The sequence below is a fragment of the Panthera tigris genome, chromosome B4, assembly GCF_018350195.1.
Source record: "Panthera tigris isolate Pti1 chromosome B4, P.tigris_Pti1_mat1.1, whole genome shotgun sequence".
Taxonomy (NCBI): Eukaryota; Metazoa; Chordata; class Mammalia; order Carnivora; family Felidae; genus Panthera; species Panthera tigris.
The window spans coordinates 130,410,950-130,424,918 of NC_056666.1; the positions used below are offsets into that span (position 1 = coordinate 130,410,950).

The 13,969-nt window shown below is 52.3% G+C and overlaps 1 protein-coding gene across 2 annotated transcripts; it reads right to left on the reverse strand.

The window, feature by feature from the left end:
• Positions 1-11,443, reverse strand: ANKRD54 (ankyrin repeat domain 54). 2 transcript variants are annotated; one of them, XM_042993238.1, is made up of 8 exons: positions 11,016-11,443; positions 10,014-10,061; positions 4,956-5,054; positions 2,604-2,675; positions 2,078-2,125; positions 1,878-2,002; positions 1,535-1,642; positions 1-1,159 (listed from the first exon to the last, which is right to left on the reverse strand). In XM_042993238.1, the coding sequence occupies exons 1-8, from the start codon at positions 11,338-11,340 to the stop codon at positions 1,085-1,087; spliced, it is 900 nt and encodes a 299-aa protein (XP_042849172.1). In that variant the 5' UTR covers positions 11,341-11,443; the 3' UTR covers positions 1-1,084. The 2 variants fall into 2 exon arrangements, with proteins under 2 accessions (XP_042849172.1, XP_042849173.1); XM_042993239.1 differs by having other exon boundaries at positions 4,956-5,049; positions 11,016-11,104.
• Between the last annotated feature and the right edge of the window lie 2,526 nt (positions 11,444-13,969).

A 13,969-nucleotide genomic window follows, 5' to 3' on the forward strand; every position in this document is an offset into this window, starting at 1 on the left:
TGGCTTAAAACAACACACATTTATTCTCTTACAGTTCTGGCGGTCAGAATTCTCAAGTCAGACTCACTGGGCTAAGGTCAAAGTGTCAGTAGGGCTGGTTCCCTCAGGGAGATCTGAGGGGAGAGAATCTCATTTCCTTGCCTTTTCTCGCTTCCGTGGGCGCCTGCGTTCCTCAGCTCTGACCCCTTCCCGCTGTGTCTCCTGCGCACTCTCTGACCTGCTTTCCTGTCACCCGGGTCCCTGCGATTGCATCAAGCCCACCTGGGTAGCCCAGGAGGGTCGCCTTGCCCGAAGACCGTTAATTTAACTATGTCTGCAAAGTCCCTTTTGCCCGATGAAGTCATGTTCACTGGTCCCTGGGGATAAGAACGCGGCCATCTGGGGCGGGGGAGGGGACCTCTACTCAGCCCACGACAACTAGGCTGCAGAAGGGACCACTCCGCCCTGCTGGTATTTCAAAGACTGGGAGAAAAAGGGGGGGGGGGGCCTTTTCTGCCTTGGGTTCAGCAGGGTCCTTCCAAGCCTTGTATTTCTAAGGTCTGGGCTTCACCAACCCTCCCTTCCAACCGGAGACACTCACTGCAACGTCTCCTTGAAAGTCAGGTGGCAAGCCGAAATCTAACTGCTGGTGAGGGGTTCAGGGCCAGCCAAGAAGCCCCCGAGGGTGCCGGCCTTAAGCCCACACCCCGCTGGCTGTGACAAGCCCACGGCCCGGGAGGGACACAGAGAAGGCCCTGGGGCCTGCCGCGGGGGGCAGGGAGGCCACGAGACGAGTGAGGCCCGCTAGGACAGCGCGTGTCGGCCGGAGCTCAGGCGTGGCTGCTGTGCTGTGGGAGCGGAGGGGGAAGTGGGGGCTGTGGTCCCCGCCCACAGAGATGACAGAGACCGTGGCTGGGGGCGGCGCCGAAGTCACGGAGCCTCTGTGAGAGTGCGTCTCTGCCCCGTAGCATCTGGGGGCAAGGCCTCACCAGACACGCGTGTGGCTCCCAAGTCCCAGCTTCGGGCTTTTCCTCTGTGATGAGAGAGCAGCGGGGGCAGGGGGAGGGCAGCGGCGGCAGAGCAGGAAGGCGGGGAGCCTCTCTTGCTACCTCTTCTCCGTGTTCTGCATCTGCAAGCTGAGGGACGTGAAGCTGGCCAGGAGGTCGGTCACCTCATCCACCTGTGGGACAAAACCACGGCTCTGTCACGGGTGCCACGACGGGCCCAGCTGTCTCGGCCCCCGATCGATCTCCACCCTGATGCCCCAGACTCGGGAGGGTAGGCGTTGTCTCCTGGGGCACGTGGTGGCTTCACGGACTGTGGAGCAGCCGTCCCATCGATAGTCCTGGACTCCAGCCGGTCTCAGACTGTCCCAGAGAGAAGGGCCACAAGTGGCGTCAAAGGACGCAGACGGGGGCTCTGAGGTCCACAGGGGGCTACAGCCCCCCAGCCGCGGCCTCTTTCTACTCTGAACGTCTAGCTGTAGCACAGCAGAGCGGCACCGGCCCCGAGGCTCCCGCCAGGCCCCGGGTCTGGCCCTGCCGCCGCAGCTCACCTGCTCTCTGGTGCTCGTCATCTGCAGGCGGGTGCAGAGGTCGTCCAGCCGTTCCCGCTGCTCGTGCCGCCCCAGGCGCTCCAGGTACTCCCTCAGCATCTGGATGATCTGGAACAAGGGGCCGGGCTGAGTTGCTGGGGGTCTCGCTAGGTGGCAGAGAGAGAGAGCTGCCGCCGCCGCCGCCGCCGCCGCCGCGATGCCCAGTGGAGCGCTGGCCGGATGGGGTCGGTGTGAAGCAACCCAGGCGCCCGGGTGCTGGGGGCAGAGGCGTGCCTGTCTGTGGTTCAGGCGGCACCTGTCCGGCGCTTCTTTGTGCCGTTGGCCCAGCGTGAAGGGCACTCACCTGCTTCACCTCCAGCCGCACAGCCTCCAGGCACTGGGAGTGGCCCTCCTGCAGGATGTTCAGCTTTGACTTGGCCAGGTGCAGGGGCGTGCGGCCAGCTCGGTCCAAGGCATCCACACGGGCCCCTGCGGGAGCAGGCGGAGGTGAGCGCGCCGGGGGTGAGGGCGAGAGAGGAGGGCGAGGGGGCGGGGAGCACGTACCTCCTCGCAGCAGTGTAGTGATGACGGGGACATGGTTGGTGCAGGCCGCTGAGGAAGAAGAACAGGGACCTGAGAGTCCGGGACACCAGGGCTTGGCCCGGTGTGCCAGCTTGGCTGCAGTCGCTGGGACTGTGCCTCCAGGTGTGCCTGCACCAAGGCAGCAACGGGGCGGGTCCAACTCCCTCCCCGTTCAGCTAGGGAGACCGAGGCTTGGGGATGGGACCTGCTGCACCGCGAGCCATAGTGTGGGTCGGCCACGGGGCAGGAACAGGCTTCAGGTCTCACCTTCCCTAGCAGAGCTCTGCTGAGCCATTGAGGTTGCTAAAGCAGCTGTGCTCAGGACCCAGCCAACCGGTGACCCAAGGGGGAGTCCATGAGAGGCAGACTGGGGGGGTGGTGGTGGCCCCGGGGGCTTGAGCTCTCCCCAGATGATAGGAGATCCTGCTGGGAACTTACAGGCAGGCCCCCGGGCTCTCCATCAAAGGAGCCTATCTGTGCCGCAGAGAAAGGTGTCCTGGAGGCTTACCCAGGTGCAGCGGTGTGTTCCCCAGCCCATCTCGCTGGTTGGGATCAGCCCCGTGGTCCAGGAGCAGCTGTACTGGAAACAGGAAAACCCACAAGGACTCTAACCGCCACCCCTGCCTAGCTAAAGAGGCTTCTTCAAAGTGTGGAATATTGAAAGCAAATACGGTTCTCTAGGTTGTTTCATACATCCGTTCGTTTGTTCATTCGTTCATTCATTCATCCACTTACTCACAGGGTTCACGTGCAGGATTCTGAGGGCCAGGAACTACGGATTCTGGGAGAGCCTCCTGGCCCATGCAGGTTTGAAAAGACTGAGATTTTTTTTTTTTAATTTTTCAAATTTATTTATTGAGAGAGAGACAGCACGGGCTGGGGAGGAACACAGAGACAGGGGCACAGAATCTGACGCGGGCTCCAGGCTCTGAGCTGTCAGCACAGAGCCCGACGCCAGGCTCAGACCCATGAACCATGAGATCATGATCTGAGCCAAAGTCAGACGCTTAACTGACTGAGCCGCTCAGGCACCCAGAAAAGACTGAGATTTTTAAGGGTTAGAGAATGTTCTTCTGGGGCGTCTCAGTTGGTTAAGTGTCCAACCTTGGTTTCGGCTCAGGTCACGATCTCACGGTTCACGTTTTTTGAGCTCAAACCCTGCCTCGGGCTCTGTGCTGATAGCGCGGACCCTGCTTGGGATTCTCTCCTGCTTGCTCACTCTCTCTCTCTCTCAAAAATAAACATTTTAAAAAAAAGATGGGGCGCCTGGGTGGCTCAGTCGGTTGAGCGTCCAACTTCGGCTCGGGTCATGATCTCGCGGTTCGTGGGTTCGAGCCCCACATCGGGCTCTGTGCTGAGAGCTCAGAGCCTGGAGCCTGCTTCGGATTCTGTGTCTCCCTCTCTCTCTGCCCCTTCCTGCTCATGCTCTCTCTCTCTCTCTCTCTCTCTGTCAAAAATAAATAAACATTTAAAAAAATAATAAAAGAAAATAAAAAAAGAAAGTTCTTCCAACAGCAGTGGCTACTAGTAAGGGCTCTCAAGGACATTTTTTGCTCTTTCCACAGTCAAGTGCCATAGTGGGAATTAGGCCAATAGAAGATGCTGAACATCCCCCTCCCTGAGAGTCTCTATGCCCTCTCAAAGGTGGGTCGTGGTATTGAGGGCTTATCAGTTACCCAGATGGATGTGCAGGCAGACTTAACTCATGTGACAAGGCCAGGTTGAGCCGCATGCCACATACAGAAACCAATGCAAGAGGTATTTTAGACCTAAATGTAAAAGCTGAAAGTCTTTTGAAAGGCTGGTAGAAGAAAACAAGAGAGTATCTCTACGACCTTGGGATAGGCAAAGTCACAGAAATCCTTAAATAGGTCAAAGAAATGCTAACCATTAAAAAGAAAAGATCGATAAATTGGGTTCATTAAAATTAAGAACTTGGGTTCACGGGGGTGCCTGGGTGGCTCGGTCGGTTAAGCGTCCCACTTCGGCTCAGGTCACGATCTCACAGTTCGTGGGTTTGAGCCCCGCATCGGGCTCTGTGCTGACGGCCCAGAGCCTGGAGCCTGGTTTGGATTCTAGGACTCCCTCTCTCTCTGCCCCTCCCCCACTCACACCCTGTCTCCGACTTCGGCTCAAGTCATGACCTCGTGGCTCATGGGTTTGGGCCCCAGCTCCAGCTCTGTGCTGACAGCTCAGAGCTCAGAGCCTGCTTCGGATTCTTTGTCTCCCTCGCTGTCTGTCCCTCCCCTGCTCGCGTTCTGTCTCTCTCTCTTAAAAATAAATAAACGCTAAAAAATTTAAAAAACAAAACAAAACAGGAAAACGAACCTATGGTACTCAAGGTCTACGTGGGGCTAAGGAGCAGAAAGGTAGGCTGCCAGGGTGCTGAAAATATTCTTTTCTTTCCTATTTTTTAAAGTAGGCTCTACACCCAACGTGGGGCTCAAACTCACGACCCTGTAGGGCTCGAAGGGTCACGACCTTGATCATGTGATCAAGAGTCACGCGCGCTACTCACTGAGCCAGGCAGGCACCCGTGTTAATCTTCTTTAGCTTGATCTGGGTGGTGCATACATACAGAAAGCTCACCGTTCATGAGTTAAACCACATCCAAAAATGACTCTTAAAAGGGGGAGGGAGGGGCTCCCCTGCTGCTGCGCTTGGTGCTGGGTAAATGTTGCCGGAACGTCTCGGAGGCCTGGCCCCAACCACAGAGTCGATCGTATTCTTTCCCCTTTCTGGCAGTGCTAGTTCCACAGGCCGAGGGAGTGAGGAGGCCCCCCCCCCCCCCCCCCCGCCAGCACCTCTAGAGAGAGGCTGCTTGCCCAGCTCCCCTCTCCCCTCCCTCCCCGGGACTCACCGATCCGGTCGTTGCCATTGCAGGAGGCAAAGTGCAGAGCTGTGCGGCCCTTGTCATCAGCTGCACAGGGATCTGTGCCATCTTCCAGCAGCTGCTGCACTGACATCGCCAAGACAGAGGGAGGGAGGGCGACAGAGAGGTAGTGTTAGTTACGCTGCAGCCCCCGGGGGTGAACACGGATGTTCAGGGGACCCTGCAGGTAAGGCACCGATCAGCCACGGGAGAGCGAGCTCCTCCTGGATGCCGGCCTTACAGGGAATGTCATGACAAGGGACTCACTCTGCTGAGGGCACAACTGGGAACCCCCGAGTCGGGCTGCTCAAACTACGTCTAGGGTTAGAACATCATAGAAGGATCTTGGCCCTCAGTGTCAGGAGTTCTCGAATCACAGAAATCCCCGGCACACAGACTTTGGCCCCGCATCCACTTGGATACACACCCTTTCCAGTTGGACACAGCAGCCCAAGCTGCGGGGCAGCGCTCACTTTGCTCCTGGGAGGTGGCCTTTGAGAGTGAGCGGCCAGAGCACAGGTTTGGAGCCACAAAGACTAAGTCCCAGGCTGAGCTGAGTAACGAAGAAAGGAGTACGTGGCCAACGGCACGGGGCAGTGGAAAGAGCGGGGCTCAGAGCAGCAAGGCCTGAATCTGGGTCCCAGTTCACCAGCAAATGGGAATAATCTCCACCCTGCCGATCTCCAGAGCTGCTGTAATAACGATAATGGATGTGAAATTTCTTCGTTGCAAAGTATGGAGCCATTATAGAATGTGAGGCATTATGTGACACATGTGTGTGTCCAGCTGAAATGGACAAATTGCTGCCAAACATCATTTTAAACTTTTTTTTTTTTTTTAACGTTTATTTATTTTTGAGACAGAGGGAGACAGAGCATGAACGGGGGAGGGGCAGAGAGAGAGAGGGAGACACAGAATCTGAGACAGGCTCCAGGCTCTGAGCTGTCAGCACAGAGCCCGACGCGGGGCTCGAACTCACGGACCGCGAGATCATGACCTGAGCCGAAGTCGGACGCTTAACCGACCGAGCCACCCAGGCGCCCCTACCAAACATCATTTTAGAGCAACTGGCATTTTTAGTCTCCGCCAGCGAACCTCTCAAGGACTCCGGACGAAGCCCGGAATCTCCTCCTCCTCCTTCCCTTCAAGCTCAGGTAGCCACTCCATCATCCGCGGGTCCTGGGTGCCCAGTTCACCTCGCTGCTCTAACCTTCAAACGCCGCGCGGGTTTTGGATACCGTCCCCCTACGCCGAGCACCAGCCTGGCGCCAGGTACCTGACTGCTAAGCCCGGTGACCCCCCCCCCCCCCGCCAGGTATCATGTCCATCTTACAAACCAGGAGAAGCGCCCCACTATGTGATGTGCCCCGGGTACATTCACCCGGCTATCAGGGGGCAAGGCTGCGAGACAAGCCCAGACTTCTCTGGTCTCTCCAGAACTTAGACCTCTCCAACTAAACGCATCACCTCAGGTTTTTCTTTTTTTTTTTTTGGGGGGGGGGGGAGGTTTATTTTGGAAAGGGGATCACTTTATATTCTTTTTCTTGAATTATATTGTAGGTTTTTTGTTTCGTGCATCTTACTTAATACTGAGGATCGAGACGGGATTTGTGTGGCTCCAGGATCGCTGTTGACTAACTGAATGAAGGTGGTAGGAAAAGGATTAGGAGAGTGGAAGAGAAGTAAGGCTTCAGGCCATCTCAGTACATTCACCAAAAGACAACCCGCATCAAAGAGATAAGACAAAGCTAAAAGAGTCCATTCTCTTTTGTGATTTGTGCAGGTATGGTCTTTTTGGTTGGTTGGTTGGTTTCTTTCTTTCTTTTGAGAGAGAAAGAGAGGGAGAGAGAGAGAGAGAATGCAAGGGGGGAGGAGGCAGAAGAAGAGGGAGAGGGAGAGGGATTGAGAGAGAGAGAGAGAGAGAAAGAGAAAGGAAGGGAGTCTCAAGCAGGCTCTACGCTCAGCGGGGAGCCCCATGTGGGGCTCGATTCCATGACCCTAGGATCATGACCTGGACGGAAATCAAGAGTCAGATGCTCAACTAACCAACCGACTGAGCCACGTAGGTGCCCTGGGCAAGTCCAGTCTTTCTGGAGAGCACTACAGCAGTATCTACCAGAAGCCATCAAAATATGCCTATCTTGGGGCGCCTGGGTGGCTCAGTCGGTTAAGCATCCGACTTCGGCTCAGGTCATGATCTTGCAGTCTGTGAGTTCAAGCCCCGCGTCAGGCTCTGTGCTGACAGCTCAGAGCCTGGAGCCTGTTTCAGATTCTGTGTCTCCCTCTCTCTCTGACCCTCCCCTGTTCATGCTGTCTCTCCCTGTCTCAAAAATAAATAAACATTAAAAAGTATATTAAAAAAACAACAAAAAAATATGCATATCTTTTGATGTGATAACCCCATACCTGGGAAATTATCTTAAAAATGAAAAACTGTTGTGCAAATATATGACTAACTAAATAGCCCTTGCTTTGTCCCTCTGAAGGCATGACGGGCATCTTTTAAAAATTGTGGTGGGGCGCCTGGGTGGCTTAGTCGGTTAAGCGTCCGACTTTGGCTCAGGCCATGATCTCGCGGTTCTTGGGTTCAAGCCCCACATCAGGCTTTGCGCCGACGGCACGGAGCCTGCTTTGGATTCTCTGTCTCCCTCTCTCTCCCTCCCTGCTCATGCTCTGTCTCAAAAATAAATAGACATTAAAAAAAAAAGCTTTTGAAAAATTGTGGTTTTGATTGGAGAATGGAATGCTACAGTAATTTTTGGTTTTTACCTTGTAAGCTTAAAAAAAAAACAAAACAAACAACCCATACAGCCATGTATTCACTCTACAAAGAGGGGGAAAATGACATTTCCATTTTGAGAAAACAAATGGCGACAGAGACCGTGAAAAATTACCCAGCCTACAAAATTGTGTATACAGCACAGTTTGCAAGCCCATAAAGAAAAATTCTCTGCGTAGGACAAAGGATGGGAAGGGACAGTGTCACCAAAATATCAACAGAGATTATTTCCTTTGCTGCTTATGGATGTTTTTCTTGTCTATTTCCCTAAGCTCTCAAATATTTTAACTGTGTATATAATTTTCAGATATGTGAAAATATGTTATTATTTAACAATAGCAGGACATCAATTTTATGCCCACGGTAATTGCTAAACTACAGCAAAAACCCAATAAACATGCGGAGAAGGAAAAGGAAATGCTGACCATAGAGAGAAAAGCAATAAAGAGACTAATCCTACAGAGTCACCGTCGGAGCCTTGCAAGAGCCTGGTAAACCTAAGAGCCATTTAGATTTGAAGATGAGTGTGTCAGAGACTCTGGAAAATTACAGCATTTCTCTCAGTATAATGAAACCCCCAACCATGTGAGTACCTGATTCAAGATGAACTAAGCTTTCTGTGGAAGGGAAGCGTAATTCAAATATCCTCTGGCCACACACTAGCGATCTTAAAAAGAGAACACATCATTTTTTCCTTGAAAAGCTATCTGGGCTGCTGCTGAAATATTCCCAAATATTCAAGTTCATGGAAAAGGGGACCAAAGCAAAGAGAGCTGAAAAGGCCTCCAGTTTCCAGGCCTGTTCACTAGGCTACGCCAGGGGTAATGGAACCATTTCAAGGCCCGTGGTTTACAAATTTTTTTTTTAATGTTTTTATTTCTTTTTGAGACAGAGAGAGACAGAGCATGGGCGGGGGAGGGGCAGAGAGAGAGGGAGACACAGAATCCGCAGCGGGCTCCAGGCTCCGAGCTGGCAGCACAGAGAGACAACAGCGTGAGGGTTCCTCTACTGTTGCTGACCTTGAAGTTAGAGGGAGAAGACTCCAGGCCAAGGGATGTGGGTGGCCCCTATACTATAAAGTTGAAAAGGCAGAGGGAGACCGAGTTTCCTCTGGAGCCTCCAGAAAGAAATGTAGCCCTGCGGATACCCTGCTTTCAGCACGGTGAGATTTGTGTTGGATTTCTGACCCCCAGAATTGTATGCGAAGGAACTTGGGTTGGGGCGCCTGGGTGGCTCAGTCGACTTCCGCTCAGGTCATGGTCTCGCGGTTTCTGAGTTCGACCCCCCCGTCGGGCTCTGCGCTGGGATCCTCTCTCCCTCACTCTCTGCCCCTCCCTCCCCAAGTAAAATAACTTTAAAAAAAAAAAAAAAAGGAAATTTGTGTTGTTTTAAATCACTATGTTTGTGGTAATTTGTTGCAGCAGCCGTGGACAACGAACATATAGATAAACTTTGATTTTTTTTCCTCTAGAACTTGCCCTTCTACCTCTGATGCTGCCACTGCCCTGTCGGCCAATGAACGCTGGACAGCAACAATAAAAAACCAGAGTGGTGGGGCCCCTGGGTGGCTCAGTCGGTTAAGCGTCTGACTTCGGCTCAGGTCACGATCTCACAGTTCGTGGGTTCGAGCCCCGCGTCAGGCTCTGTGCTGACAGCGCAGGGCCTGGAGCCTGCGTAGGATTCTGTGTCTCCCTCTCTCACTGCCCCTCTCCCATTCATGCTCTGTCTCTCTCAGTCTAAAAAATAAATAAACATTAAAAAAACATTTTCTTAATAAAAAAAAAAAGAAAAAAAAACCCGGAGTGGTGTCCTGCTAGGAGCCCCTCCCACTCCCTTCACATGTCAAAGAAACAAGTCTGAGAACCACTGACCCAACTACCGCAAAGCCTCAGCTCTGCTCAGACGGCGGCCCTCCTGGCAGTTAAAGCTGACTGTTCGTTCCCGTTAGCCAGAAATTCTAAAAAGCTCCTACCCTTGTTGCCAGGTGCCAAGGATACAAAAGCAGACCTGGTCCCAACCTCAGGGAGCCCACAGAGCGATGAACGCTAGGACATCGGGAAGTTCAGGGTGACAGGGATGCATGGGAAGAGGAAGCATGTAAACCAGACTTGTCTCTTGCAAATGAATTACAGTTATACAATATATACTATGAGTTTGGTCCAAGGGGTGAGCTGGCATACTGAATTCAAGCACTGTCTTCCCAGGAACCGGTTGCCTCGAGTTTTCTTCCCCTAGCCCAGAGAGCTAGCCCTGCTTTGCACACTCACCTGTTTCCACGTCGTTGGCATTGGCCGAGTCCCTCAGCCTCTTCAGAGCTGTGAAGAGAGTAAGAGAGTTCCAGTTCAAAACAAAACAAGTCATGATGAAGCCGAAAGTGGATGGCTTCCTAGCTAATCCACCATTCACCCACGATAGCATCTAAAGGGACAGAAAGGTACCAGGATACAAGAGACACTACCCTGGGAACAAGGAAAAGACTTGAAATGCGGCACGGCAAACGCGAAAGGCACATTGTGTCGCCAATCCTTCAAGGCCTTTGGAGTCAGCTCCCGGCTCTCCAAGTCACCCACACAATGTAAAAAATACAATGGACGTATCAGAGTAGGAGTTTGAGTCTGGCAGACATGGGTTCTCTTTCCAACACGGCCACTTTCTGAAAGGTATGTGACTTGGAGCAAGGCAATCTCTCTGAGCCTCAGTTTCCTCTTCCACATAATGGGAACGGTTTCTGCATCGCTTGGAGTCATTGTGAGGATCAGAAATGATCACATACCGCCCCAAAGGCTCTGGCACACAACAAAAGCAGAGTGATCGCCGCAGGTTCATCACCTTCCTCAATTCACCAAACATCCCCGCAAAGCAAGTACTGTACTCACTTTACAGACGAGAAAACTAAGGCTGTTAAAGCTTCTATAGTTCGCCTAAGGCTTAAACGAGGTACAGGGGTCCACACCCGGTCTGTGCGTTTAAACGAGTTGGTAAAACTTGCCTCCCCTCTCCGATACTAAAAGTAGTCTCCAGTGCTCCATTTTATCACCTACTTACTGATAACCGCCTGGAGTCATGAAAAGTTTCCGTTCAGGAATTACCAGGCGCTTAAAGACAGTCTCTTTCACCTTCACGGTCCTTAGCGGCGCTAACATCCTGATTCCTACCGAAAGGAGACTCGACTCGGGAGGGGTCGCTCGGGGCCCTGGGCTCAGCCGTCCGAGGACCCCGTCCGGAGGGATCGGGGGAGGTCAGGGCCCCGGGGTGTCCGCGCTCCTCACCGTGCACCTCCTTGCCAGTGGGCCCGAGCCGGCGGTGGGGCCTGGCGGCGCGTCTCAGCCGGCCGGCAGGGATCTTACAGCGCAGCTCATCGCGGGGCTCCGCGTCCTGCTGCCACAGGACGTGCAGGTAGCGCAGCGGGGACTGGGCCCCGCCAGACGCCCGGCCGGGGAGGCCCGCGCCGCCGCCCAAAGCAGACCCGAAGTCCGCGAAGGAGAAGAGGCCCTCGGGGCCCGTCAGCGGCTCCGGGGCCACGGCGCACTCCCCATCCGAGCTCGAGCGGCCGGAGCGCGGCTCGTCGTCCGCGCCCCCGGCGGCGGCTGCCATGGCAACGGCTCTGCGCGGGGCCTGGCCGCCGGAGCCTCGTTCCCGACCCACCAACCGACCCGCTTCCTCCGCCCTAAGCCTCGCTGTCAGCGGGCGAGCGGGCGGGTCCGGCCTGCAACCACGGCAACCGAAGGGACGGGGGGGCGGACTCCTGTCGCGAGCAGCCAACCGGGCACGGTCGGGGCAGTAGAATTGGTTTCCGGCAGCGCGATTGACGGACATAACAACCAATCACAAATTTGAACGGCCTACGCCCTCGCCGTACGTCGCCGCCGGAGCCAGTAAAACAGCTAAGTTTAAGACACCCTTATTTTTCCCCCCTCCGTTACCCCCATCGGGTGAGGGAAAGATAACGGGCAGAAGCTTTAACCAATCCCGTTAAGATGATCTGCAACCACTCTCTAAGGAAAATTAAGAAGCCGAACTATGGGGATGCATACGGTTGCATTTCAAAGCAATGAAGTTAAAAAAAAAAAAAAAAAAAAAAAAAAAAAGACTTCCTGGTTGGAAGTGCCTAGTGCAAGTAGGAAAATGAGAATGTGTTAAAATTGGGGGCTATTACCGCAAACTGAGGAGTAATAGCTTCCAAATGCGAAAGATCCCTTTAGTCTGGGTTCTCTCGTAACCCCGGCGTTGATCACTGATTTACAAAGAATTGTAATTTAACGTAATTGCCCCACAGCGACACTGCAGTCCGAGAGCCAGTCGCTAGGAGCCAGGTAACTCTGTGTTCAGTTTCGGACCCAAGATCAGAGTCGCTGCTCGATGAGATGCTCACAGCCCTGTGGGGGTGAATGGAGCCGGAAACACGGACGGGCTCCGCGCGCAGTGAATGAGCTTGGCAACCCCCTCGCACAACCCACTATCCCATAGACACTCCTATAAGGTGGACAAGGAGGACCATCCCTATTTCACAAAGGAGGAGTTGAAGCCAGAGAGACAAGGGACTTGTTTATGGATGCCCAGCTGTCTTTGGACAAGGGCTTTGGTCCAGACAAAAGTTCTTCCTTCTCACTGAAGGTAACCTTTCTCGGACAGTTGAAAAGCACTTTCAGAATTTGTAGTGCTCTCAGAACAACATTGTGAGGTTTCTCATGGTACTGTAATGGAGAAAAATACTCTTTGTTTGCTCTCCTCTGCCCCTTAGCTGATAAGTACATATATGCCAAATCCACTTGTAGCTAGAAGGAAACCTAGAAAAGAGACAAACACTGAACATGTGTCATTTACTAAGTGCTTGAAATATATTGCACCATTTATTTCTCCCCTACAAGAGTCTTAGCAGGTAGGTAATGTTACACCCACTTTGCAGACCAGGAAATTGAAGTCCTGAGATGTTATATGAATTATCCAAGGGTACTGGGTTAGAAAGTTGAAGAACTAGGATTTGAGGCCAGAACAGCCCTCTCTATCACACAGTTTTCTGTAATGAAGAAAAACCTGGCTCCAGAGAGTTTAAGTGACATCTGGGTATTTATATCTCACTCCTGCTGAATGTATCTGGAAATAACTTTACTATTCATTCCTTCTCTTTTTCCGTGTAATAACCTCCAAGGTAGTCTCCTTCCCTCTAGTCTCTCTTTGTAGAATTCAAGGTGCACATGCTGGCTAACACACACTTCTTTTCTTGCCTGTAGGATCTGCCTACCCACTGAGTTCAGACTAAAGTGCAAACCCTTTATCCTAGCAGACAGCCATTGTCTTCCTCCTACGAGCCTGGTCCTCAAGCAATCTAGTCCACGAAATATGTGTGCACTGTCACAATCTTTTAATCGGAGCAGGATCTCTCCACATTTAGAGGTGATTGTTACTTCTCCTTTTTAAATCAACGTTGTTGAAGTATAAATTACATAGCCCACCCTTCTGTGTGTTTGAAAGCCCCTTGTCATTTTGGATTAGAACAATAGGATGTGGGTTGAATGTGGATCCAGTTAGCCATAGCCTCAGGGCTTTACACTTGAACTTGAGCTGTAGTCTCCCATGCTGCCTGGCTCAGCAACTGGCAACACCACATTGTAGCTATTTGACGGACTGACTGGCTGACTGAATGAATAAATGAATGAACATAGATAGTATAGCCCAGTGGTTAAAACCATCAACTCTGGAGCCATGAATATGTGGGGCCATGGCTTTGAGCAGGCGACTTTACCTTTCTGAGCCTCAGTTTCCCACCTATAAAGAGAAGGTAATAGTAGTACCTACAGCATGTGGTCATCACAAGACTAAATGATATAATGTGAGTAAAGCACAGAGCTTGGCACAGAGTTAATGCTCAAAAAAATGGTAGGTGTTGCTATTATAATAAATACGGGTAGGATGCAGGCTAGGGCCATACGAATCCTGTGCAATGAATTGTTGAATAGGGCCATACGAATCCTGTGATGAATTGTTGAATAAAGTCAATTTGATCTTTAAATTTACTCAGGTCAATTTTTGTTGGGAACAGTGGGCAAGAACAATTGTCTTGATGTTCGTGTTCAGTGGGCCCATCACACTGGCTTGAACTTAACCTAAGGGTACCGCAAGCATTCACACTCGTCGTTTTTATTTGGTTAATCAGCAAATAAAAATACGAAACGCTTGGTGGGAGACAAAGAAAATACCTATAATGTTTGCCTTGTGGGAAAAG